At 42.0% G+C, this 26,053-nt stretch overlaps 2 protein-coding genes across 8 annotated transcripts in view; one reads left to right on the top strand and one right to left on the bottom strand.

Moving 5' to 3' along the window:
* TAF7L (TATA-box binding protein associated factor 7 like) overlaps positions 1-521 on the bottom strand; it is a 64,048-nt gene extending 63,527 nt beyond the window's left edge. For 2 of the 5 annotated variants that reach the window (XM_033946665.1, XM_033946670.1), the window contains exon 1: positions 26-155. The gene's annotated coding sequence lies outside the window, so the exon portion shown is untranslated. Of the gene's footprint in view, positions 1-4; positions 156-348 lie in introns of those variants that run through there. The other 3 variants (XM_033946667.1, XM_033946666.1, XM_033946669.1) reach the window with 3 other exon arrangements.
* Positions 123-24,298, top strand: LOC117361401 (magnesium transporter NIPA2-like). Of its 3 annotated transcripts, XM_033946664.1 has the most exons (7): positions 128-256; positions 628-799; positions 8,463-8,610; positions 12,464-12,520; positions 19,811-19,901; positions 20,117-20,277; positions 22,358-24,298. In XM_033946664.1, exons 3-7 carry the CDS (start codon positions 8,469-8,471, stop codon positions 22,987-22,989), a joined length of 1,083 nt encoding a protein of 360 aa, XP_033802555.1. In that variant the 5' UTR covers positions 128-256; positions 628-799; positions 8,463-8,468; the 3' UTR covers positions 22,990-24,298. The 3 variants fall into 3 exon arrangements, with proteins under 3 accessions (XP_033802552.1, XP_033802555.1, XP_033802554.1); XM_033946661.1 differs by lacking the exon at positions 628-799 and having other exon boundaries at positions 123-256; XM_033946663.1 differs by lacking the exon at positions 128-256 and having other exon boundaries at positions 563-799.
* The last annotated feature ends 1,755 nt before the right edge of the window (positions 24,299-26,053 follow it).

Genomic DNA, 26,053 nt, shown 5'->3' with positions numbered 1-26,053 from the left:
CTACTAGTATAGAAAGTAACGTTACCCGACTCAGGACCACGAAACCAACTCCCACCGTGTGATTCGGGGCTTTACTCTTTCACACAACCGCCATTTTCCGGAAGCCCTTGCATCACAGCAAAGCATCGTGGGAAATGAAAACTTAACTCTGTGTGTGCTGTGCCGGAGTGACTCCTCTACGGAAAGGGAGAGGACGCGGGCCGGGATTATAAGCATTGTGATGCCCCCTGGAGACAGGAAGTCTTTAGTTACTATGGTAATCGAGCTAGAAGAGAGAGTAAGCGTGAAGGTTACACGTATCCAAAAGAGTAACAAAAGTATGGAGATGAGAGAGTGGAGCTAAATCACCTCCAGTCTCCGATTTTATTGAGAACAGAGGTGCACACCATTTTGTTTCCCCCCGGCAGCTTCACTGTGCCACCGATATTCTTCTTGCCATACTCCTTGACTGCAGCAACTCCGTTCTCTGGCGTCTCCTTTCTCCCCTCACTCTAGGTTTTTTTTATTTTTTAATGTTTTCCTGTTAGCGGTGTTCCTCTTAAAAGTGTCCCCCCCCTCTCCATTAAAAGTGTCCCTCCCCCGTCCAGCCCCTTGGCGGGGAACTAACTTTCTTGTTCTGGGTTGCAGTGTCTGTTATGCAGTAGCACCAGCTCTCCGGAGCTGTGAAACCGTTCTGCTTAGCTGCCGGACAGCCGGCCGGCAGTTCTGTGTCTGGCTGGAAGTACAGAAAGAGAACGGAAAGGCTGTTGAAGTTTAACTACTCTCTTTCCCGCATGTTACACTGTCCAGCTGTGCTGAGGTAATAAAAACCAATAACAGTTTTACCGCTTCGGGTAATGCTCTTGCCCTGTGATCTACAAATAACCGCGTATGTGATGCTTGGCTCTGGTTTGTAAATAGGGGGAGCAGGTCATGATACAAAACAAACTGAAGGCAGTTTTATTCTAAAATGTGATTTGTTATTGTATCTTTATTGACATACTTTAAAGTATGCATACATAATCTGAAAGCATTTTTAACTGATTAAACCGCTTTATACTTGGTTACCACAGAGCAGAATGGAGTAAAGATGCTCTGTATGTAAAGCTACAGATTCTTATCAAGTTGTTTGGGATGACAGATCGTGAGCACCTGCATAATACATGTAAACGTACCATAGAAAAGTGGTATGTTAAATCCGTGACCCTTTATATGAACACTTTTGTTTGCTGAGTTTAGTGTGGTATATGCAGTAGTCTATACCACAGTGAGTGAGTGTATGAGTTTGCTGAGTTTAGTGTGGTATATGTTACTGTTATTTTAATTTCCCATAATAATGTATGGGCCTCTTGTAAATCACATTTAATCTATTCTGGATAAGTGTGATACAGAAATTCAGATTAGATTAGATTAGATTATAAACGGTCAAGAGCAATTTAAATGCACCCTGATGTTTCTGCTGGCTGGGGTCAGTGGAATCTGCACATACCACAGTGCTAAACCACTATGGTATACAGTATACCATAGTGCATATACCACACTACACTAAATTGTGTGGTATAAACCACTGCATTCTGAATACAAATTGTTTAAGTATTATGTTTACTTTATTATTAACCGAGTCGAGCTCCTTTTGGTTGAAGACCTGGTCTATAAAACTAAGTTTTAGTTTAGTGAAATTCTGGCATTTCAAATTGCAGTTTTGTATAGGTTGCCCATGGTGAATATACAGTATCTAAGATAATATATTGGTGTGGTACTGGTGACGGTCTTCTTAGGATGGTTTTTTTGGAACAGCAACAGTGATTAAGTTATAGGTTGTCAAGGTTGGTTGTAAAGGTGGGTTTTCATTGGTTTTTGAAATCTGAGGTAGTTCAGTTCTGTTCTAATGGTTGTTGGAAGACTGTGAAGACACTGAATCAGAAGCCAAGGTCAGGCCTTAACGATGAGACGAAAGCACACAACGAGGAGTCATGAGGACAAGATGTCAGGAGTTCAGCCAAGGGTGTATAGTTCAAAAAATCACTTTATTGGTGAATATATCACAATAGATCAAAGACTTGACACTGGCAGTGTTTCAGCGTATGTGCCTGTCACAATCGCTCAAAGACTCGACGCTGGCAGTGTTTCGGCATCTGTGCCTTTATCAAGAGTCTGTCTCGAATATAGGCACCATGAACACACGCACTTGAGTCAAAGCATTGGAAAGTCTGGTGAAAGCAAGGTAGAAACTAGTGTCTGCAGAAAAACTAGTTTCTTCCTTGCTTTTACCAGACTTTCCAATGCTTTGACTCAAGTGCATGTGTTCAAGGTGCCTATATTCGAGACAGACTCTTGATAAAGGCACGGATGCCGAAACACTGCCAGTGTCGAGTCTTTGAGCGATTGTGACAGGCACATACGCTGAAACACTGCCAGTGTCAAGTCTTTGATCTATTGTGACATATTCACCAATAAAGTGATTTTTTTGAACTATACACTCTTGGCTGAACTCCTGTCATCTTGTCCTCATGATTCCTCGTTGTGTGTTGGAAGACTGTTCCAGGTTGTATACTGTAGGTGAATAGGGAATTATGGCTTTGTTTGTATTTGATTTCTTTGGATGAAGGAAGCATTAATGGGTTTGTGCTGTGGATCCTGGATGATAAGTGTGATTTGGAGAAGAGCTGAATTATTTTTCTGAGGTGTTGGCATATAGGGTATGGAACATGATGCAGGATAGCTTGAATGTAATTTGTGCATGTATAGGTAACCAATGAAGTTTGTGGTAGTATTCTGATAAAGGATCATATTTTTTTTTAGTTTGAAGATCAGTCTTATTGCTGTGTTTTGAGTCATTTGTAGCTTGTGTTGTAGAGATGAACTTAAGCTAGCGTATAGCGAGTTGCAGTAGTCAAGCTGTGATAAGACTGTCAGCATTTGGACTAGGATGGCAAAATGGTGATTATGGAAGTGAGGCCAGTCTTAGTTGCTTCAGTCAGTAGAAGGTTTATCTCCATAAGTTGGAGATCTGGGGTTCATATGAGAGTCGAGTCAAGCGTGATTCCAAGGACCTTAGCAGTTTTGCCTGTGTTTAGAGTAAATCCTGTTGGTAGTGATAGGGATGTGTGAACTGTCTGAGATGGGTTGTGGAACCACAGTAATTTGGTTTTGGTTGTGTTTAAGTTTGTTACGTAATGCCCAGGAGTATATTTTTTCTATATCATCTGATACTTTAGTGGATGTTTCATTCAAGTCATTTTCAAGTGGGATATGCAATCTGCATAGGATAGGAGGCATTCTCCTTTTGTGAAAGCAGTGTTAGCTAGGGAGCTCATGAAAAGGATGAATAATATGGGAGATAGAGAGGCACCTTGAAGGACGTCGCAGAAGGATTCCCAGGTTTGTGAGAGTGCCATCCTTCCAGATATAGCACTCTAGAAAGACTTTGAACCATTGAAGGACTGACCCTGTTAGGCCTAGTTAGTTTAGTTTGGTATGCAATAGGTCATGGTCAATTGAGTCGAAGGCAGCTGATATGACTGTTGTCTTTTACTCAGCGTCTGTTTGATTTTGGTTGTAAGGTCAATAATAGGAGTTCTTTGCTGTGATATGCGCAGAAGCCAAATTGTGTAGGGTAAAGGTAAGAGGATTTGTTAATGTAAACAGTGAGTTGATGATAAGCTAGCTTTTCGACTAGTTTAGTTAAAAGAGGAATACTGACAGTTGGTCTGAAATTTAATGGGATAGATAGGTCTTCTCCTTGAGTTTTTAGAATCTGTGTAAGTGTGATGTGGCCCATATGTTCAGGTACTAATAGGTTGTTGCATAGTGAGACTAGCCATAGTGTTATAGTCTTTGGGATGTGTGTGAAGAGACATAAAGGATATTTATTCAATACACAGCTTTTGTTGGATCTTTTCAGTTGAGAAATTATATCATCTGTGGTAGGAAGTTCAAAATCGCTCTAGATTTGATCAACTATACAAGGTTCTGTGTTTTCAGGATCTGGTTGGAGCTTTGGGATTATAGTGTTTTGGGTTTTTTTTTAAATCTTTATTCATTTTTAATCTTTCAACAAGTGTACAAATTAATATCATACATATTCTTGAAAACATCACTTGTAAATCTATCAAGAAAAACAACAATTATATATATAAACCCTTAACACCCCCCCCCCCTTCCCATTATTATTAATAGTATACACAATAAAGGAAGAACCCTTCCCCCTCTCTATTATTCATGGTGTAAATTTCAATAGAATAACTGGGTTTAATCATCACAAAAAGATGTCAATGGCCCCCATATTTTAGAAAAGGATCTGGTTGGAGCTTTGGGATTATAGTGTTTTGGAGGTTATGTATATATCAGTTTGTACTCCCTTGATCTTGTTTAGGAAAAGTCAGCTAATTCTTGTGCATTTGGTTGTGAAATTATGTGAGCAATTCCTGGCATAGAAAGTGTGCTGGTGGACCACATTAGTTTACTTTAGAAAGGTTTCCTGCTGCTTGTGGATCATCCATTTTGTGCTTCAACAACAAAGCATCATAAATACCAATAGCCTCCATTTGCCAACAGGAAGTTAGGGATAGGGAAGGTCATGCTGACATAAAACAGATGGTCTCAACAACAAAGAACCCTCTTTACTATCAGGCAGTCCATGATCTTCTGGTGTACAAACTCCTTTTGTTCACACATGGACCAGAGGAGCAGATTAATGGTTATAGCAGAAGGCTGAGAATCAGAGAAGCTAGGTCCAGCTCCCACTGTGACTTCTTGCAGTCCTAGGCAAGTTGTTTAACCCTGCATTGCCTCAGGGGCCAATACAGTAAGCTTGTATTAGAGTTCTGCACTGATGGCTTAGCATGTTGCTTCCTAACATAAGTGTAATGATAAACTTCTCTGCACTGTAGTAAACTTATATGCAAACACACCAGTGGCGTACCTAGCATATGTGACACCTGGGGCCCATCATTTTTTGACCCCCCCCCCCATCTATATGAAAAATATGATTTTTAGTAACAAGCCACATATCGCACAACAAGAGTGTACCTAGGAAAAGGCAGTATCTTAAACACTGCAGTGAACACCAACACATACATTGTAAAACTAAACAAGCCAGATCCCGCACAGTCAATTGATCCTGCAGTCAATGCCAACTGAAAACTATGTTCTTTTCATACACACAGAACAGAGATACACCCTCGCCCAATATGGAATAATCACAAACTAAAAATAGAAATATGTAGACAAAAGTTAAACTGAACTGCCAAGAAACCAGACTCTGCATACAATGCAACACCACAAAAACAGTAACACATGTTTTCTAATACTGTGCAAAATATAAAGACAGTAGATGTAAATTTTAAAAAACTGATACATAACAATCACCACTTTACAAATTAACAAATAAAAATAAAACAAATAATAAGAAATAAGAAAATACCATTTTATTGGACTAATCACCGCAAGCTCGGTCCCCATTCCCGCAAACTACCTGATTCCATCCACACAAGCCTTGAATTGTTTTATATTGAACTTATTATATTAAAGTATAAAAAGAAACAATATTCTGTACAGTTGTCAATTTATAAATCAGCATCTTCTCCCCACTCTCTCTTCCCCATTTCCCTTCAGCATCCTCAGCCCACTCTCTCTCCACTTTCCTTCAGCGCACGCACATAAAAACAAGCAAGTAATTTTATATCATTTTCATTCATAGAAATTAAAGTCTAAATAATGGCAGTCACATAAACAACATGATTTTACAAAAATAATTCCCTGCACAGTCAAGCCTGCAAGGATTACTAGAGGTCTTTCAGCAGCTCCCCTCCCTCTCTCCCCCTTACCTTTGTGGCCAAATCAAAATGATCTACCAACAATAACATTTTAAAAACACAAAGCACACTGTACGCAGAGAAAATGTTAATTATCATTTATATTCCGCAGGTTTTCAAATAGGTCAAGGCAGATGACTTTATGCAATGTTACCTCAGTAACAACTATACAAAAATAGACAAATATACCCCCTCCCTTTTTACTAAACTGCGATAGTGGTTTTTAGCGCAGGGAGCTGCGCTGAATGCCCCACGCTGCTCTTCACGCTCATAGGCTCCCTGCGCTAAAAACCGCTATTGCGGTTTAGTAAAAGGGGGCCATAGTGCAAAATATAGACAGCATATATAAATTCTCAAAGTGGACACATGTTGATCACTAAATTGAAAATAAAATAATTTTTCCTAACTTTGTTTGGTAATTTCATCAGTCTCTGGTTGCATTTTATCCTGGTTGCATCCAATATTTCTTCCCTTCTTTCAGCCTCCTGTATGCTTCCTCTCCTCCAGACCTCTTCCCTCCCCCAACGTTTTCTTTGTTTCATCCTGCCCCCTTCTTTCTTTCTCTTTCTATGCCCCCTTTCTTTCTGTATGTCTGCCTTTCTCTCTCTCTCTGTGCCCCATTTCTTTCTTTCACGCTGCCCCCTTTTTTCTTTCTCTCTCCATGCCCCCTTTCTTTCTCTATTTCTGTCTTTCTCTCTCTCCGTGCCCCATTTCTTTCTTTCACCCTGCCCCTTCTTTCTTTCTCTCTCCATGCCCCCTTTCTTTCTCTATGTCTGTCTTTCTCTCTCTCTCTCCGTGCCCCATTTCTTTTTTTCACCCTGCCCCCTTTTTTCTTTCTCTCTCCATGCCCCCTTTCTTTCTCTATGTCTGTCTTTCTCTCTCTCTCTCCGTGCCCCATTTCTTTTTTTCACCCTGCCCCCTTTTTTCTTTCTCTCTCTATGCCCCCTTTCTTTCTCTATGTCTGTCTTTCTCTCTCTCTCCATGCCCCATTTCTTTCTTTCACCCTGCCCCCTTCTTTCTTTCTCTCTCTATGCCCCCTTTCTTTCTCTATGTCTGTCTTTCTCTCTCTTCATGCCCATTTCTTTCTTTCACCCTGCCCCTTCTTTCTCTCTACATGCCCCCTTTCTTTCTGTTTGTCTGTCTTTCTCTCTTTCTGTGCCCCATTTCTTTCTTTCACCCTGCCCTTCTTTCTTTCTCTCTCCATGCCCCCTTTCTTTCTCTATGTCTGTCTTTCTCTCTCTCTGTGCCCCATTTTTTTCTTTCTTTCTTTGTTTCACCCTTCCCCCTTTCTTTCTCCCTGCCCTCCCTCATGCCACCGCCATTGGGAAACATGCTGCTGCCACCGCCGCCGGGGAAAGGCTGCCACTGCAGCCATCGGGAACAGGCTGGCGCTGAGTTCTCCCTCCCTGCTTTTCTTCCCCGCGGGGCTGACCAACTCTCGCCGCCCGACGTCAATTCTAACGTTGGAGAGGACGTTCCGGGTCAGCCAGGCAGCGATTGGCTGGCCCAGAATGTCCTCTCCAATGTCAGAATTGATGTCGGGTGGCAAGAGTTGGTCGGCCCCGCGGGGAAGAAAAGCAGGGAGAGTTCGGGGCCGGCTTGTTCCCGATGGCGGCAGTGGCAGCCTATTCCCCGGTGGGTGGCCAGTTGTGCACCCCCTTGGGGCGTGCACCCAGTGTGGACCGCCCCCCGTTCCCCCCTTGGTACGCCACTGAAACACACTAAGCAAGGAGAGCACACCATGCACACATGGTTCTTCACTAAAGGCCGCTAGTGCTGTGTACAATGCACATAATGGTAGCCCAGCACATGCACAAATGTGTGCCACTCTAAGTGCAGAGATGTGTTTTCCAATGAACCTCCCTTGTTGTCTTTTTACACCCAAGCTCTTCATAGAGGCTATGAAAAAAAGATGAGGGTCTTGTATGCTCACAGCAAAAAGAAGAAACAGGCATTACTATTCAAAGATGCTGCTGCACTGTACTCAGCTTTCAGTCTTCGTCACATTTCTCTGCATTTGGGTAGAACAGCTGGTATCATTGCTGGTATCTAAATGCAAAGCTTTGCAGAGGGCTATCTTCTGCACAATCTCTATTTCTGTATCATACACCCTCAAAATTGTGTGCTAAAGTCACGTTAACCCTGGGCAAAACCTGAACACATTTTCTTGCCTCAGCCCCTTAGATAAGCTTATTAGATTTTTAGTTTGCGAATCTGTGCTAATTGATAACATAGGCTAAATTCATTCATGCTCCTTAGTAAAAGGACCCTTAGTAAACAGGCACCATTGGCATGAGAAGTGACTTTTCCCAAGATCATAAGGAACATGTGAGATTTGAACCCTGGCTTACTGGGCTTCAATCTTATGCTCTATCCACTAAGCCCTTTAAAACATTGGGAACTGTACCAAATTCAATCAGGTCATATACAAGTTCCATTATTTTAGAGCAACTGTATGATTTTAACCAGATCTCTTTTGAAGCACTCATTTTCAAAGTATAAGAATTGAAATTCTTTCTTAGCAAGAAGCTGAGATGTCCTGCATTGCTTGCTTAGAATCATTCAGATAACTTGGGTCACTTATGATTGTAGGTAAACTGTAATTTTTGTTTGCACCATGTAGAATACCTAGCTTTCATTTAATTCTGTGCTCTTTCTATCATTCAGAGATCCATGATGGAGGCAGAGCCAAACCACAGTAATTTCTACATAGGACTAGCACTGGCTGTCATATCCTGCATTTTCATTGGTGGAAGTTTTATCCTGAAGAAGAAAGGACTCCTCAAGTTGTCCAGCAGTGGCTTGGTGAGGGCAGGTACTCTAGCCTCGGTTCCTATTGTTCCAAATACACAATTTTGTTTAGTTTATTGATATGAAAGAAGAGTACAGATAAAGTAGTGCTATTTCTGGCATCCAGGCAATCCATAAGAAAGAATGGAGAGGCAAATTTATGAGGCATGAGCTAAATTTATATTTTATATTTGAATCTTTCTTTCCTGGTTCTAAGTCCACTGCTCTATTAGGTTGCTCTTTTTTGGAGTCTATCATCTGGCATAGCTTAAGGTTATCCACATGAGCAATATTATAGTCAGTTGTAGAGCCCTTAAAGAAGAGGTGTTCATTAGAGTTCATGCAAATTGGGGCGAATTTATAAGCAGCATTGGGTCAGAGTGGAGGAGTAGCCTTTGGTTAGCGCAGCAGACTGCGATCCTGGGGAACTAGGTTTAATTCCCACTGCAACTTCTTGTGATCCTGGCCAAGCCACTTAACCCTCATTGCCCCAGGTACAAAAACTTAGATTGTGTGCCCACTAGGGACAGAAAAAAAAGTACCTGTATGTAATGTGTTCAGCACTGCATACATCCAGTAGTGCTATAGAAATAATTAGAAGTAGTAGGTGTTATAGGGCTCCTGGAGAAGACACACAAGCCGTAAAGGTTATAGGATTCCTGGAGAAGACATGCAAGCATTTTTCTTCAGTGTTCAACCCTTTCCAGGTTTACAGTCTTTCACCCCCAAAAATAAAAGGAACAGTGAGCTGTTCACTGCCTGTTCCAGTGCAAAAGGAACATGAGTCTTGACCAGTAAGTTATTCACCTCTACCTGCAAGTTTTTGCAGAAGGAATCATTTACATCTTTTCAGCTCTGCCTACTTGTGTCAGTGGGCAGTCCCTATCTCAGTTTTTCCTTTTGCAGGCAAGTTGAGAAGGTGTCTTTTTTCTTCTGCTCTGTAATTGTTATTATTTTGAGGTTGTTAATCTGAAGTTCGAGTCTTCATGGTGCCCCAGAGGTTCCCAGGATTTCTGGGACAACTCTGCCTCGGAAGGAGTTACAACCTCTAGTCAAAGAGGCTATTGCTTCCGCTTATTTGTTGGTGGGGAAGTAGTTGCCAGAGAATCTCCGTGCACACTTAACCAGAGCTGTGGCTTCAGAATGCATGAGGAGACAAGAAATGTCTCTGTGGAGGTCCTTGGGAGATCCAGTTCAGGAATTTGACTCTGATTTTGTGAGTGTAATGTTTAAAGCTTATATGAAATATTCAGGGTCATCTACACAGCCTGGATGTAAGCCGGTGACTATTCAGGGAGGTTTTCCCTTACAGAGCACTGGTTCTTTTTGTGGAAAGGCATTCTGCAAGAACTAGAGAACCAATCGGAAAAGGACTGAGATGACTGGATGTCAGGTTCAATTTCTTTGCTCCCACAAAGTAAATCTTCAGGTTTAGAGGTTCTGGATCAAAAGTGGGTGCTACCAGCCATGCGAAGGAAAAATGAGGACTGGGTCTAAGAGAAATTTGAGCCATGGAAGTCTGAGGCAGTTCCAAACTTAACTTCAAGTTTGGAACTGCCTCAGGCTTCCATGGCTCAAATTTCGCTTAGACCCAGTCCTTATTTTTCCTTTGCATCCAAAGATCACCATGATGCTGACAGAGTAGTGGACTGCCAGAAGACCCCTTGAGATATGCCAGAGCCATGACAACATTGTATCTGATGACTCCTGAGTGCCAGCAGTTATTGGTGCCATCTAGGTTGTATTCGCTAATTATGAAGCATATATCTCTTTCTAGTGAAGGTGTAGTAATTCTAAAGGATGCATAGCATTACAGGGTGGACTTAATCCTCAAATGCCGATTTGAAGCTTTAGGTCTGAGAGTGGTGGCAGAGACTTCCTTTGTGGTGCGCATGAGCAAAGTGTCTACTTTTCTGTCTCCACTTGCAGAATGCTTTGGATAAGACAATGGGCAGGAGATTCTGCCTCTGGCTTCCGTTCAATGGCAAAGGGCTGGATGTCCCTATGTTGTAGTTTCTTTCATGGCTACTAGTCCTTGGCAGGCTCCTCTGCGCAGAGCTCATTTCACGGATCCAAACAGAGATTTGTGGGCTCCAGAAGAGCTCAGATGTCAGGTTTTCATTCAACAGCCACGCCTAAGAAGTCCCAATGATGCCAGGACAGAGCTCGAGCTACCCTTAATAGGAAAGAGACTCTCAGTGTTCAGTGAGGCCGGGGCAAAGACTTTTCAGACAATGGGTGCTGGACATTATTCTAGAGGGCTAAAAATTCAAATTCTTGAGGAGAGGAGCAGAGGATATATTTCTCTCTGAGCGGAAAGGAGAGGTCATATCTTTCAGAGAGGAGAGCACTGGGGGAATTTCTGGCCTCTCTAGATTTGTCAGAGGCATACCTACATATTCAAGTATTTCCGGCTCATAAGCAGTTCTTGAGGTTTCATCTACTAGAAAGCCATTTCCAGTTCTTAGTGCTCCCATTTGGGCTGGTTAGTGCCTTGCACAGGTCTTTATCAAGGTGATGGTCATTGTTGCAGCACACCTGCGCAAAGCAGGGATCCAGGTGCATCTGTACTTGGATGAATAGCTGATCGGAGCAGCAGCAGCACCTCAGTGCTAGCAGCAGGCTCATCTGCCCTGCCCTAGACTCAGGGGACTGCTTTGGTATGTCTCACTGGTTCAAGACTCATCTGCCTTTTGCACTAGAAGGGAAGATTAGGTTCTTACCTTAATAATCTTCTTGCTAGTGGAAAGGCATATGAGTCTTGAAGGCTTGCCCTTTCAGATTTCTGTTAGCCTGCTTGCTGTCTCAGACATGTACGTATTTCCAGATGTTGGTGTCTGTTGTCGGACAGATCCAAAAAGTACTGATTGATTCCACTGAGAAAAAAGTGAGGCTTGAGAGCTACATAAGTGTTAGTGCTTGTTGCACTCAGGTAGGTGGCTTGTTCATTTCCACCTTGTTCTCAGTTATATTGGCATTGATTTGTTGCCTTTGACTTGTTGCAGATCAGAAAAAAAAATGGCTGGTCGGAGAGTACCTTGTTTCCTGCCTTCTCTCCTCTCTTATAGGAATTGTCAGCTGCTTTGACACGAACTGAAGAAATGGGCACAGCCCAGAGATGCAGGAGGTGGAGCCAAGAGAAAAATGTAGATGATGCCTTTTACAAATTTACAAGTAAAGGAGAATAACTCACTGGTTCAAGAGTGGTATGCCTTTCTAATAGAAAGAAGATTATCGAGATAAGAACTTAATTTTTCCTTATGGCTCTATCTGGCTAAATCTGTTGGCCTGCTGTGTTTTACACTTTCAGTCCTGTCCCCTTTTTATCTGCTAAACTTGTGTACCCAAAGTTACCCAGACAAGGGGGTGGGGTGGGGTGGAAGTATTTGAAAGGGGAGTACTTGGGTGTGTGTGTGGGGGGGGGGGGTAAAAGCCAGCTCTACTCACACAAGTCTTGTGAACATTGATCTGTTAGTGTTTGGGAAATTAATTCTGTTTAGTTTTCATTTAAAAATTGTTTTTCAGTTTGATTAAAGTCATTTTGCAAGTGGGTGCCCTGGGATTGACTGATTGATTTATGCTAAAAATATCTTTTCCACCTAAAACCTAGGTGGATTACAAATCAATATTTATAATTTCATGTCTAAAATACAACGCGTGTTGTGGGTGGATGCTTTCTGCTGGATTTGAAAGCAGGGTTCTAGTTTTGGGACGATGTACTCAGCAGAATCATGTTCGGTTTTGTCTTCATACCACTGAGTAATTTTCAGAGTTTGCACATTTTTTTGTCTTTGGAACCCTCTGCCTGTTTGGATTTGTTGGTGTCTTGGTTCTGTATTTGGAAAGCTGTGTTCACAACCCTTTTTTTTTCTCCTTAGGTCAGGGTGGCCATGCATACTTGCGTGAGTGGCTTTGGTGGGCAGGCATGCTGTCTAGTAAGTATTCTCACAGCAGAAGTGGCTCATTATCACAGATTTTCTTCTTTAGTTTTAATTCTGTTACTGTTATTATGATCGTGACAAAACTGATTCAGTCTTTGTTCTGCAGTTTGGAGATGGGTTTTAGTTTTTCTAATGGTAGACTTTCTTTACCTTTTTTAGCTCTTTTGTCCCCTTTTTATCCTAGTTGTTGATTCTAGGGTTCTGCACAGTGTCCCATGTTCTCTCTCCTTGCCCATGAAGCAGGTAAACACATTCAGTGTACAAGTGTTAATACCAAACTAGGGCTTTTGGGGAGGGACAAGGCAGTCCATGAAAACGCATCCATCTCCTGCTCCACAGACAAGTGTCACAGAAATTATCCCTGAGGGTCCAGGTGAGACAGCATAAGTAGTGTAATAATCACAACGGTATCCTTATGCAAACACAAACTATGGAGATGTGCACATGGCCAGCTACTGATTCAGAGGCAGAAATCAAAAAGATAACTAAAGCTCCAGCCTTTTTCAAGCCATGGCACACCTAAATTAATAAATGTTTGACACAACAAACTCTGTGAAGCAGATAATGCAGATATGGAGAGGACTCGTATAGCAAAAAGAAGAGTTAGGGAAGCATGAACCTGGACCCCAGTCCAGCAAAATGCATTAGCTCAGTCCTTAAATGAGCACAGGAGAAGGGAAAAGTTATTCTTTGGGACATTCTGCCTGAAGATAAGACAGGCTAGAAGGACTGAAAGGAGGGGGAAGAGGAGGTATTTGTGAGTATGCTGCAAAAGGTGAGGCCCAACTGTCTGGCCCAGTCCACTACCTACTATTTTTCACACTCCAGGGCTTGTGCTGTAGGAAAGAGTCATGCATGAACGATGCATGGAAGAAATTTATGCATGTTTTATGAACCATTACCAGAGCCAGCTAAGGTAAACCTTCAGTCATACACACCCACCCTCCCTTCCCAGCTGGCTCAAGGCTCTGTCATAGAGATTGATACAGGGACAAATTTGTCCCTATCCCCACGGGATCTATCTCCACCCCATTCCCGAGAGATCTGTACCTGTCCCATGTCTACAAGCTCTGTCCTCATCCACACAAGCCTCGAACACTTATGATTTTAAAGTGTTCGGGGCTTGGGCAAATGAGGACAGAGCTGGCAGGGACAGGGACAGAACTCGTGGGGATGGGGATAGAGATAGATCCCATGGGGATGGGGACAAATTTGTTCACATGTCATTCTCTATTCTGTCACACTACTCTACCCCTCCCTCCCAGTAATTCAGCATCTGCCCTTTCCTTCTCTCCCATGCCTCCCTTCTAGGTGGCTAGCATTTCCTCTTCTTCCCCTATACCCAGTTGCCCAGCATCTCATTCTCCTTCCCTTCCTGCTTCCGGACCACTGCTGACCTCTTTTCCTCCTCTTGTGCCAGCCCCTTAAAGATGAGTGAGCATGGAGTAGGCTCTGTTAAGTTGGAGGATGGGATACAACTTTGTTTCAGTGTTGGCCTTTACTTACAGAGCCTGTGCAGCACTCACTCATCTGTAACTTGGGGGCTCATGCAGGACAATACAGGGGGAAGTAGGGCTGTGGAGTCAGAGTTGGAGTCGAGGAGTCAAGAGACATTTTGGGTACCTGGAGTCAGAGTGGTGGGTACCAGAAACTGAGGAGTCAAAGGATTTATCTACTGACTCCACAGCCTGGGGGGAAGAACATAAGAATAGCCTTACTGGGTCAGACCAATGGTCCATCAAGCCAAGTAGCCTGTCCTCACGGTGGCCAATCCAGGTCACCAGTACCTGGCAATAACCCAAAGAGTAGCAACATTCCATGGCTTCCCCCATGTCTTTCTCAATGACAGACTATGGACTTTTCCTCCAGGAAATTGTCCAAACCTTTCTTAAAACCAGCTACGCTATCTGCTCTTACCCCAGCATGAGGAAGGCTCTTGTGTGTACTGAAGCTGTGCTGCCACACCCTAAAAACTCTGTGCCCCTAGGCAGATGCTTAGTTTGCTTCCTGATGTTTCTTGCTGCTCAGAGGAAAGTAGAACCCAGGTGTTGGTTTAGATTTGAGCATTAGGCACTGGTGCCTTTCAGTTGCAAAGCTGATAGTATACCAGTGTGCCATGGCATGGTGGTTGGCAAGCACAAAATCTTTATGCAATGTTTCAATCAAGTATCATAGAAACATAGAAACATAGAAAGATGACGGCAGATAAGGGCCATAGCCCATCAAGTCTGCCCACACTATTTACCCACCCTCTTAAATCTACTGACCCCCTAAAGAATAATTGTAATTATACTGTCACTCTGCTGACCCGCTCATTCAGTCCTAGTGACCCTGTCCCTTGGCATGACCTCGTAGGGATCCCACATAGGTATCCCATTTGTTCTTGAAGTCTGAGATGCTGCGTGCCTCGACCACCTGCACTGGAAGCTCGTTCCAATGCTCAATCACTCTCTCCGTGAAGAAGTATTTCCTGGTGTCTCCACGAAACTTCCCTCCCCTGAGCTTGAGCGGATGTCCTCTTGTGGTCGAGGGTCCCCTGAGAAGAAAGATCTCATCTTCCACCTCTACCCGTCCCGTGATGTACTTAAATGTCTCAATCATGTCTCCCCTCTCCCTACGCTCCTCGAGAGTGTAGAGCTGCAATTTGCTCAGTCTTTCTTCGTACGGGAGACCCTTTAGCCCCGAGACCATCCTGGTGGCCATCCGCTGAACCGATTCGACTCTGAGCACATCCTTACGGTAATGTGGCCTCCAGAATTGAACACAGTATTCCAGATGTGGTCTCACCATGGCTCTGTACAGTTGCATCATGACTTCAGGTTTCCTGTTGACGAAGCTTCTCTTGATACAGCCTATCATTTGCCGTGCTTTAGATGAAGCCTTCTCCACTTGAGTGGCTGCTTTCATGTCAGCACTGATGATTACTCCTAAGTCTCGTTCTGCCGTAGTCCTTGCTAAAGTTTCTCCATTCAGGGTGTAAGTTCTGCAAGGATTTCCGTTGCCGAGATGCATGACCTTACATTTCTTGGCGTTGAAGCCCAGCTGCCAGATCAAGGACCAACTTTCTAAAGTACGCAGGTCTTGCTCCATAGCATCCTGAAGATTATAGCCGTTTACTACATTGCATAGTTTGGCGTCATCAGCGAATAAGGTTACCTTGCCTTGGAGCCCTTGAGTCAGATCCCTAATGAATATGTTGAAGAGGAGTGGGCCCAGGACCGAACCCTATCTTGTAAGAAAGCTTAGGAATTCCTTATTGAAGGATGAAGTAAAAGTATTTTGCATTGCTGGGTTTAAAAATGGTTTGGCCAAATACTTAGAGGAAAAATTCCTATGCTGTTATTAATCAGGTGGACTTTGGAAAACCCACCACTTATTCCTTTGGGTAAGCAGCATGGAATCTATTTACATTTTGGGATCCTATAACTTGGATTGGTCAGTGATAGAAAGCAGGATTTATTTATTTAATTTATTTTTAATAATTTATATTCTACATATCCTACAATTCTATGCAGATTACAAATTATTCAGGTACTCGATCATTTTCCCTGAACTGTCCCAGTGGGCTCCCACTCTAACTAATGTATCTGGGGCAATGGGGATTAAGTGACTTGCCCAGGGTCAGAAGGAGCAGTGCGGGATTTGAACCTCAGGGTGCCGAGGCTGTAGCTCTAACCATCGCACCACAAACTCCCATACTAAACATGGTGGACCTTTGGACGTTGGGTCCGTCCATATCCTTACAAATTCTTCATACTATGTGGATACAGTGTACTATACAGTATAGAGTACTACAAATTGCTGTATGATTCAATAAATCCGGTATCACAAACATCTTCTCTGCAGTACTTCTCTTCTTTGGTTTCCGGATCTTTGGTCTATGGCAGTTCTCATATTCTGAGTTAGGTTTTCATTCCATCCATGGTTTCAAGGATCTAGAAGGAATCCTAAGCTGAGGATTGTTGCAGCAGTGAGCTATGAGGGGGATATAAAAATAGGAGAATACTCCTGGTAATCCAATTTGTTTGACTTCTTTGAAGGTGTGAATAAACATGTGGATAAAGGTGAGCCGGATGATATAGTGTATCTAGATTCTCAGAAAGCTTTTGATAAAGTTCCTCACGAGAGGCTCCTGAGAAAATTAAAGTGCCATGGGATAGGTGGCAAAGTTCAATTGTGGATTAGGAATTGGTTATCTGATAGAAAACACAGGGTAGGGTTAAATGCTCATTTTTATCAATGGAGGAGAGTAAACAATGGAGTGCTGCAGGGGTCTGTACTGAGACCAGTGCTATTTAACTTATTTATAAATAATCTAGAAATTGGAACGACGAGTGAGGTGATTAAATTTGCAGATGACACTAAACTGTTCAAAGTTGTTAAAACACATGCGGATTGTGAAAAATTACAGGTGGACCTTAGGAAATTGGAAGACTGGGCGTCCAAATGGCAGATGAAATTTAATGTGGACAAATGCAAAGTGATGCACATTGGGAAGAATAACCTGAATCACAGTTAACTGGATGCTAAGGTTCACCTTGGGGGGTAAGCGCCCAACAAAAGGATCTGGGTATCATCGTAGACAATATGATGAAACCTGCCAAATGTGTGGTGGCGGCGGCCAAAAAAGCAAACAGGATGCTAGGAATTATTAAAAAAGGCATGGTTAACAAGCCAAGAATATTATAATGCCCCTGTATTGCTCCATGGTGCGACCTCATCTGGAGTATTGCGTTCAATTCTGGTGTCCTTATCTCAAGAAAAATATAGTGGCACTAGAAAAAGTTCAAAGAAGAGCGACCAAAATAGTAAAGGGGATGGAACTCCTCTCATATGAGGAAAGACTAAAATGGTTAGGGCTCTTCAGCTTGGAAAAGAGACGGATGAGGGGAAATATGATTGAAGTCTACAAAATCCTGAGTGGAGTAGAACGGGTACAAGTGGATCGATTTTTAATTTATTTATTTGTTACAATTACATAACAAAAATACAAGTATATCAATTTTCAAAACATAACATAAAAATGCTCAGTAAATAAAGTCCAAGGCAATGAATTATCAATGATCTAGTCCACATTAAATGGCCAGAAGCACCGGAGCTTAGGAAATTAATAAAAGGAAAAAACATGTAGGCAGGCAAAAACATGTGGTACATTCTTTAAGTATCAGCAATTTTCCTCCCTAACAAATAAGAGTTTAAGAAACTATCTGCAAATATCTAAGAAAATCTTCTAGCTGGGCTGGTTACAGAAACACATATTTGTCACTTGCAAATGAGATAAGGCACTTACAAGGAAATTTTAAGAAGGTCACACCCACCACTAGATCCCTAGGCCTAAGCTATAGAAACTGCTTCCTCTTTAACTGAGTCTGCTTAGACACATCAGGAAATATTAACACTCGTTGGCCACAAAACAGAATTTGTTTCTTAGTAAAATATAACTTCAAAATGGCTTGTTTCTCTAGTTCTGTTTTGAAAGCTACCAAGAGTGTAGCTCGTTTTGTAATTGTGTCCTTAGATGACTCAAGAAAGTGAGACAAATCCAAACTATCTGGTGATACTAGTTTATCTATTTCCCTCTCATTTACCACCTGGATCGATTTTATTTTACTCCGTCAAAAATTACAAAGACTAGGGGACACTCAATGAAGTTACAGGGAAATACTTTTAAAACCAATGGGAGGAAATTTTTTTTCACTCAGAATAGTTAAGCTCTGGAACACGTTGCCAGAGGGTGTGGTAAGAGCGGCTAGCGTAGCTGGTTTTAAGAAAGGTTTGGACAAGTTCCTGGAGGAAAAGTTCATAGTCTGTTATTGAGAAAGACACGGGGAAAGCCACTGCTTGCTCTGTATCGGTAGCATGGAATATTGCTACACCTTGGGTTTTAGCCAGGTACTAGCGACCTGGATTGGCCACCGTGAGAACGGGCTACTGGGCTTGATGGACCATTGGTCTGACCCAGTAAAGCTATTCTTATGTTCTTAAGAGCTGCTCCTTGTGACTCTGGCACTACATTGCCCAAGGTTCCACAGTTAGATTGTGAGCCTGCCAGGACAGATAGGGAGAATACTTAAGAGTACTTGATTACTGTTCAATGCATTGTAAACCACTTTGGGGAATCTCTTAATTAAAAGGTAGTTAATAAATAAATAAACTTGCATCAGACATTTTGAGTAGTGAGACTGCACAGTGCAGGAGCATCATTCTTGTCCTGGCTCACCACTGGACCAGCAGGGCTTAAGGTAAGCCTGTGATAGGTCCAAGAGGGGGAAGACTCAAATACTAACTGAGACCTCCATTTTTGTGGCCCAAAAATTTATATATACAGTATTTATTTCAAAATTTATTAACTACACTATCTTATAATTCTAGGTGGTATACATAATTAAAACATACATAAAATCAAACATAGACAAATAACATGTGCCAGCAAAACTCCATATACTAAGCAATTCTTCCAAAGTGTGTCACATCATCATTTTGTTAAAATTTCATGCTAAAAGTCAGAATAAAAAGCTGTGCTTTTAACAATTTTCTGAACAGTGGTTTAGAGTTTACACTTCTCAGAGTATATGGCAAAAAATTCCACATTCGAGCCACTTCAACTTGAACCATGGTGGTGCTTACATATCTGGCTGAAATGCATACATACTGTTTCTTCAAAAAGCCACAGAATGGCTTACATTAATTCAGTACAAATATGAGGTATCAGTACAAATGCAATCTACCTCTTAGTCTTCTTTATGCCTCCATCCCTGACCCAGCACCAGGCTCAGTCCCAGTCCTAAACAGCCATCATAGCCCATAGATCAATCTAAATAACTATGCCTTAGAATGTTTATAAAATTGCACAGCAAAATATGCATAGATACCAAATGGGGCATATTTAAAACATGTATCATGTGTAGCCATGGTATATGTTGGGCAGAGCAGGGATGGATTTTCTATGTATACATGAATAAAATATATGAGCACATGCTTAGAATTAAAGCATACATTTACACCAGCTTTGGCGCAGGTGTAAATATGTACATTGCATTTGCACGTTACAGGGGCTGAATCTAGGAGCCTGCTTTAGAAGACCACATGGGCATTTATGGCACCTTTTTGGACTTCTCATTTAGGTGTCCTGATGTTTCTCTTGATGTGGAGTAACTTGACTGTCATGTTTGCTGTATTTTATCCAATATATATTGATGTGGGACATGATTTCATATTCATTCCCTGTTCACTATAGTACCATGCTGGCTGTTTCTCATGGACAAATTGCTTTTTTTCCCACAGTGGCAGCTGGAGAAGCTGCAAATTTTGCGGCGTATATCTTTGCCCCAGCTACCTTAGTCACACCGTTGGGTGCACTAAGTGTGTTAGTGAGGTAAGGCTGTCAGAGTAGCTCACTGCACTTCTATATTCCCCATGGTACCAGCAATGCATTCTCTGTGCTTGTCTCGGTCCCCATTTCTGTGTAGAGGTAACATGTGCTCTGTTACTGGATATGTTTCTGTGTCCCTTGCTACTTGTATTGTGCTTCCTCTTTGTGTGCTTTGCTCCCACATCCCATACTCTTCCTGATGTGTAATTTCCTTTCAGTGCAGTGTTGTCCTCGTACTTCCTGAACGAGTGGCTGAATGTTCACGGGAAGCTGGGCTGTCTCTTGAGCATTCTAGGCTCCACAGTTATGGTGATTCATGCCCCACAGGAGGAGGAGGTGTCCACCTTGCAGGAGATGGCAGACAAGCTTAAAGATCCAGGTACTGAAAGTACTTAAAGAGCAAATTGTAGGTAGTGAATTTTGTTTCTCAGATTTGCAGGAGAGTAGCAAGTTAAGCTGCATTTCAGTGTTTTTGCACATAACTGAACTGTAACCAAGCATCAGAGTTGATTTCCTCTGCCAGGAACAGACAGCTGTTGACTGGATCAGGACAATAGACTTATTTGGACAGTGATGCTATTCCTTTGTTACTACTTCTTGAAAGGGTCCAGAGAAAGGCGACTAAAATGGTTAACCCTTTCAGGACCATAAGGATCGTAGGCCAATTTTTGTGGTTTTGACGACATTTTTATGGTAAAAAGGGCTTGCAGATGCCAAAAAATTGATTTTTTTTGTGAAATATCATTATTTTTATTTAAAAAAATCACACTTCTGGCTTATGGACAGTGTGGCAAGTGAATCTTCTCGTCAATCTAGCAACGACGCTAATGAATGAATGTCGGAACCAGTTTGTTTACATAAAGGCAGTATCATATGGAATCCGTACATATCAAATTTAGAACTGTAGACTATCCCAATCAAAATTTATAGGATTTTAAAGTTATGGGACAAATATGTCCCTTGGTCCTGAAAGGGTTAAGAGGCTGGAGGAGTTGCCGTACAGCGAGAGATTAGAGAAACTGGGCCTCTTCTCCCTTGAAAAGAGGAGACTGCGAGGGGACATGATCAAAACATTCAAAATACTGAAGGGAATAGACTTAGTAGTGAAAGACAGACTGTTCACCCTCTCCAAGGTAGGGAGAACGAGAGGACACTCTCTAAAGTTGAAAAGGGATAGATTCCGTACAAACGTAAGGAAATTCTTCTTCACCCAGAGAGTGGTAGAAAACGAATGCACTTCTGGAGTCTGTTATAGGGGAAAACACCCTCCAGGGTTTCAAGACAAAGTTAGACAAGTTCATGCTAAACTGGTGAGACTGGACTCATTTGGAGCACTGGTCTTGACCTTGGGGCCACCGCATGAGCGGACTGCTGGGCAGGATGACCCAGCAGCGGCAATTCTTATGAAGTGATAATACAGTAAAACCTTGGTTTGCGAGCATAATTTGTTCCGAAAACATGCAAACACTCGTATATCAAAGCGAATTTCCCCATAAGAAATAATGGAAACTCCACAACCGAAAAACTTTAATACAAAATACTGTATGTACTCGTATTGCAAGACCTTGCTTGTTTAGAACAGTCATTACACTCCTTCAGTGTCAGAGAGGGAGAGAGGAACCATCGGCTCAGTTGTGATTATGTGATGTGTGTATACTGCATGTATTTGTATTGAAAGACCTCGCTTGCATATCAAGTTAAAATTTAATAAAATGTTTTGCTTATCTTGCAAAACATTTGCCATCCAAGGTTTTACTGTATGTGTATCTGGTGAGCATACATACAAAATTGCTTTAATGCAGCAATTAAACATGTTTTTAAAAAGAATAAAAGTGAGTGCTATATCAAATTCTTGGACCTGGGTATTTCTCATGTAAGTTTAAACAAGAAATGACAGTCAACAGTATTGCCAGGGAATATTAGTGGCCCGAAAAGAATCCTGCCAGTCATACACCTATTAGTCTTAATAACCAAAGCCACATATCTAACAAGTCAAGGGTGGGCTTAGAAGTAAATACAGTAAAACCTTGGTTTGTGAGCATAATTTGTTCTGAAAACATGCTTGTAATTCAAAACACTCATATATCAAAGCAAATTTCTCCATAAGAAATAATGGAAACTCCACAACCCAAAAACTTTAATATGAAATACTGTATGTACTCATATTGCAAGACCTTGCTTGTTTAGAACAGTCATTACACTCCTGCAGTGACAGTGAGAGAGAAGAACCATTGGCTCAGTTGTGATGTGTGTATACTGGTCTTGCAAAACACTTGCATGCCAAGTTACTTGCAATCCAAGGTTTTACTGTAATGGGTTGTGGTAGGAGAGAAAAAGAAAACTGAGCTGTGGCAGACTCTGATATCATGATTTTAACTGATCATTTGGTTTTTATTCTTTGTATTGGATCCACTCATGGGTACTGGAAGCTACTAACCAGCCCTGTTTCTTCTTCCTAGGATTTATCATCTTTGCAGTGTGCATGCTGGTTAGCAGTGCCCTTCTCATCTTTATAGCTGGCCCCCGTTATGGTCAGAACAATGTCCTGGTCTATGTTCTGATCTGTTCTATTATTGGCTCATTCTCTGTGTCCTGTGTCAAAGGACTGGGAATCGTCCTCAAGGAGCTGTTTGCAGGCAAGCCGGTTCTGACAGAACCACTGGGCTGGGTGCTGCTGTTTTGCCTGGTGGCTTGTATCAGTGTACAAATCAACTACCTTAACAAGGCCCTGGATATCTTTAATACGTCTGTGGTGACACCTATCTATTATGTCATCTTTACCACTGCTGTTATGACCTGCTCTGCCATCCTTTTCAGGGAATGGCAGCACATGACACTGGACAACATCATTGGCACAGTCAGTGGCTTTTTAACTATAGTCTTTGGTATCTTCCTAATTCATGCTTTCCGGGATATCCCTTTTACTCCAGACTTGCTGCCCCTTTTCTTGAGGCAAGCTGGGGCTAGCCCTCAGCTAACTTCCTGGAGTGAAGCTGGAAGGTACCAGTCATCTCTGCATCAGGTCTTGTTCAGCCCCGAGGACACTAGTAAAGTTGTTCAAGATGTAGAGGAAGAAAGGGAAAGAGTATGAAAGACTGCAAGAAGATTAGCAGAAAATGTTGTGGGTGTAGTGAAAACTTAATGCTTTCTACACCTCCAATCATTTATTGGTGCATATTGCCTCTTGGGGAGTGTAGTGGACCAGCAATCAACTTTTTATGTTTTTTCTCCAGTGATTCTAGAACCGCTGCTCAAGACCAATAGAAGCTGTCTCACCCTGAAGTGAAATCATTAAGCTTCATTTGGTAGCTGGTATATTACACTCCTTGAGCAGTGGTACTATTGTAGGAGTTAATAAAAAAAAAAGTGTTATTATTGTAACATTCTGCTATAGAGTTGACTATACTGTTTGTCTCAAGGTGAACTGGTTGTATAGCTTACTGCCTTATACCCTGAGAAAAGATCATATGGTCAGTGTTGTGAAACACTCTAGTGGCCTTAAAACCCTGTATTACTGCACTGGATTGTATAGCTAAGCTTTTAAAAATGCAGTGCTTTTATGCAAAAAATTTTCAAATTACTGAAAAGGGAAAGTAAACTTCAGTTTTGAAAGCATTACTTGATTCTGTAATAGGCTGTGTATGAAGAATTTGGGAACAACACTTTCAGTTTTGAAACTTCAGGACTGTATGTACTCAGCATTTCAGACCAGGGTACCTGCTCGTTATGATTATAAGCTACAAATGCACAATTAAATTTAAGCATTTACAAATATACTGTAGAAAAATTGAAACAAAACTCATTTTGGCATTGAAAGATCAGTTTGTGTTGCCTCCTCACTTTGTAGATGGAGTGACTGAAGTTTAATAGTCCTTAGACTAAAGATCATATCTGATACAGCGGGTGAGTAGGTACCACATAGCTAGAGCTTATTAATCTAAGTGGCCTAATAAGGACATCATAAAGAGGAACTGAGCAGGTTTAGTAAAACTCCAGAAACAAAATTGTCGAACCTTCTCTTTATTATGGTTACTAGTTAGGCTGTATCAGCACTTCTTACTGAAGGATTCTTCATTACATGAGCAATAGCCTTGGTTGGCATGAAGCATTCTTCAAGTAAGCTACCTTAACTGAGCACTTGGGTAGTAAAGGCATGCCTACATGCACCAACTGTGTATAAGTTAACACAGTGAACATATATTGTGCAGCTGCTGGAAGCATGTAGTTCTGCCTTCACTTATTGGCTACTCTTGGTGGGACAGAATCCCATAAGATTTCTACATCTCTGTACACTACCGTTACTTTTTAAAAATATTTAAAAATGGCTGTTTTCAAAACTCTTTATCTTGAAAAAACACTTTATTTTTTTTTTTTTTAATAAAATATTTTTAATGACAGTGTAGGTGATCTATTTCCTTCTGTTTGTGCACTTATTGAACGGAGGTCCTGAATAGACAGGATGGGTTGTCAACCTCAAACCACGAGTATGTTTGCAGAAGATGTCGATCATTTTCTTTGGTTCCACCTCCTTCCCCAATGAACTGTGCTGTAGCCCTTAAGTTTCTAAAATCCTAGAAAGTATACACAGAAAGGAGGGGCATGGAGAAACTCCCTAATAATTACTACTCTGTTATGCTCCGTAAGGAACTTGCATAAATCACATGAATTAAACAAAAAGACAAGGTGGAATAAAACAAGCCACCTACCTGAGTGTACCTGCCCTATTAGTTAAGTATTTCTTAACAATTCTTGTTAATCTCTTGAACTTCAGATGCCTCAACATTCAGTTTAATAGGGAAATGCAAACATCTATTAGACATACCTGTCTGAGGCAGACAGTCCTCTACAATACAGTACTTTACAAAAAATGCAAGCAGGCAAAGTACCATCTGACAGGCAGGCTTCATGACCTCTCCTCCCATCTACAGGAAAGATTATTGAGGTAAGAACCTAATATTTCTTTCCAGTGCAATGGGAGCAGAGGTCCTGAATGGATGGGATGTACCTAAGCAGTGCCTAGAGACCAGGGTGGGGTAGACGAGCCTGCTCTCAGCACAGAGTACCCAAAAGCTGTGTCCAGGTGCACCACTATATCAACCCTTTAAAACATTGTGAAAGTATGAAGGGTGAACCATATCGCTGCCCTTCAAATCTCTTTAGGTGGAATTGCCCAGGAAGGGGCCACAGCCCTAGAGGAGTGCGCTCTTAACAGGATCGTGGAATGCTTTCCACTTTCAATGTATGCTGAAGATATGGCCATGCTAATCCATCTTGAGATTGAAGCCTTAGCTGACCTTCCTTGCTGGCTCAGATTCATCAAGACAGTTAGATGATCAGACAGTTGAAACTCATTGGTCACTTTAAGATTCCCAAGTACTCTCCTGCCATCCAGCAACTGTCTTGGAGCCCGAAAGACTGAATTAAACGTGGAAAGCTGAAACCATCTTAGACACCAAAGAAGGAACAGTACATATGGATACCCTATCTTCCAAAAACTGGAGGAATGGCTCTCTACAGGACAAAGGCTGTAGCTCTGAGAACCGTTTTCACTGTAAGATCCATGAGTGGCACTCCCTGCAAGGGCTTATACCAAGCCCAACAGAAGGCTTTTAGCACAAGGTTAAGATTCCACATTGGAAAAAGTTGTTACAGCAGCAACACGCCCTTTAACAATCTGGAGCCATCCAGTTTGGAAGCTAAAGGGACCGTATCCACCCATGCACTAAAGCACGAGAGGCTACTATCTGAACCTTAAGGAATCCGACTGCTAGGCTCTTCTCCAGGCCATCCTGGAGAAACACCAAGATCGTGGCAATTGGCACCTGTAAAAGCTCTACATTTTTACTATTGCACCAGCCTCGAAACAATTGCAAAGCTTTCACATAGGCAGCAATTGTTGCCGGTTTCTTAGACCTAAAGAGAGTTGTAATAATCACATCTGAATAACTGTTATGCTCTGGAGTCACTCACTCAAGAGTCATGCCATAAACCCAAAGTGTTCCAGATCCTCTAGGGCAATCAGGCCCTGAGAGAGTAGCATTGGATGAAGGGAGATGTTTGATGCTCCTGTCCCTCTACAGCTGCACTAGATCTGCATATCAGGGCTATCTTGGCCAATCTGGGGCAACAAGTATCATGAATCCCTGGTGAGTTGC

This window comes from Geotrypetes seraphini, chromosome 5 (genome assembly GCF_902459505.1).
Source record: "Geotrypetes seraphini chromosome 5, aGeoSer1.1, whole genome shotgun sequence".
In the NCBI taxonomy this organism is placed as follows: domain Eukaryota; kingdom Metazoa; phylum Chordata; class Amphibia; order Gymnophiona; family Dermophiidae; genus Geotrypetes; species Geotrypetes seraphini.
This window is presented reverse-complemented; position numbering and strand designations above follow the sequence as displayed.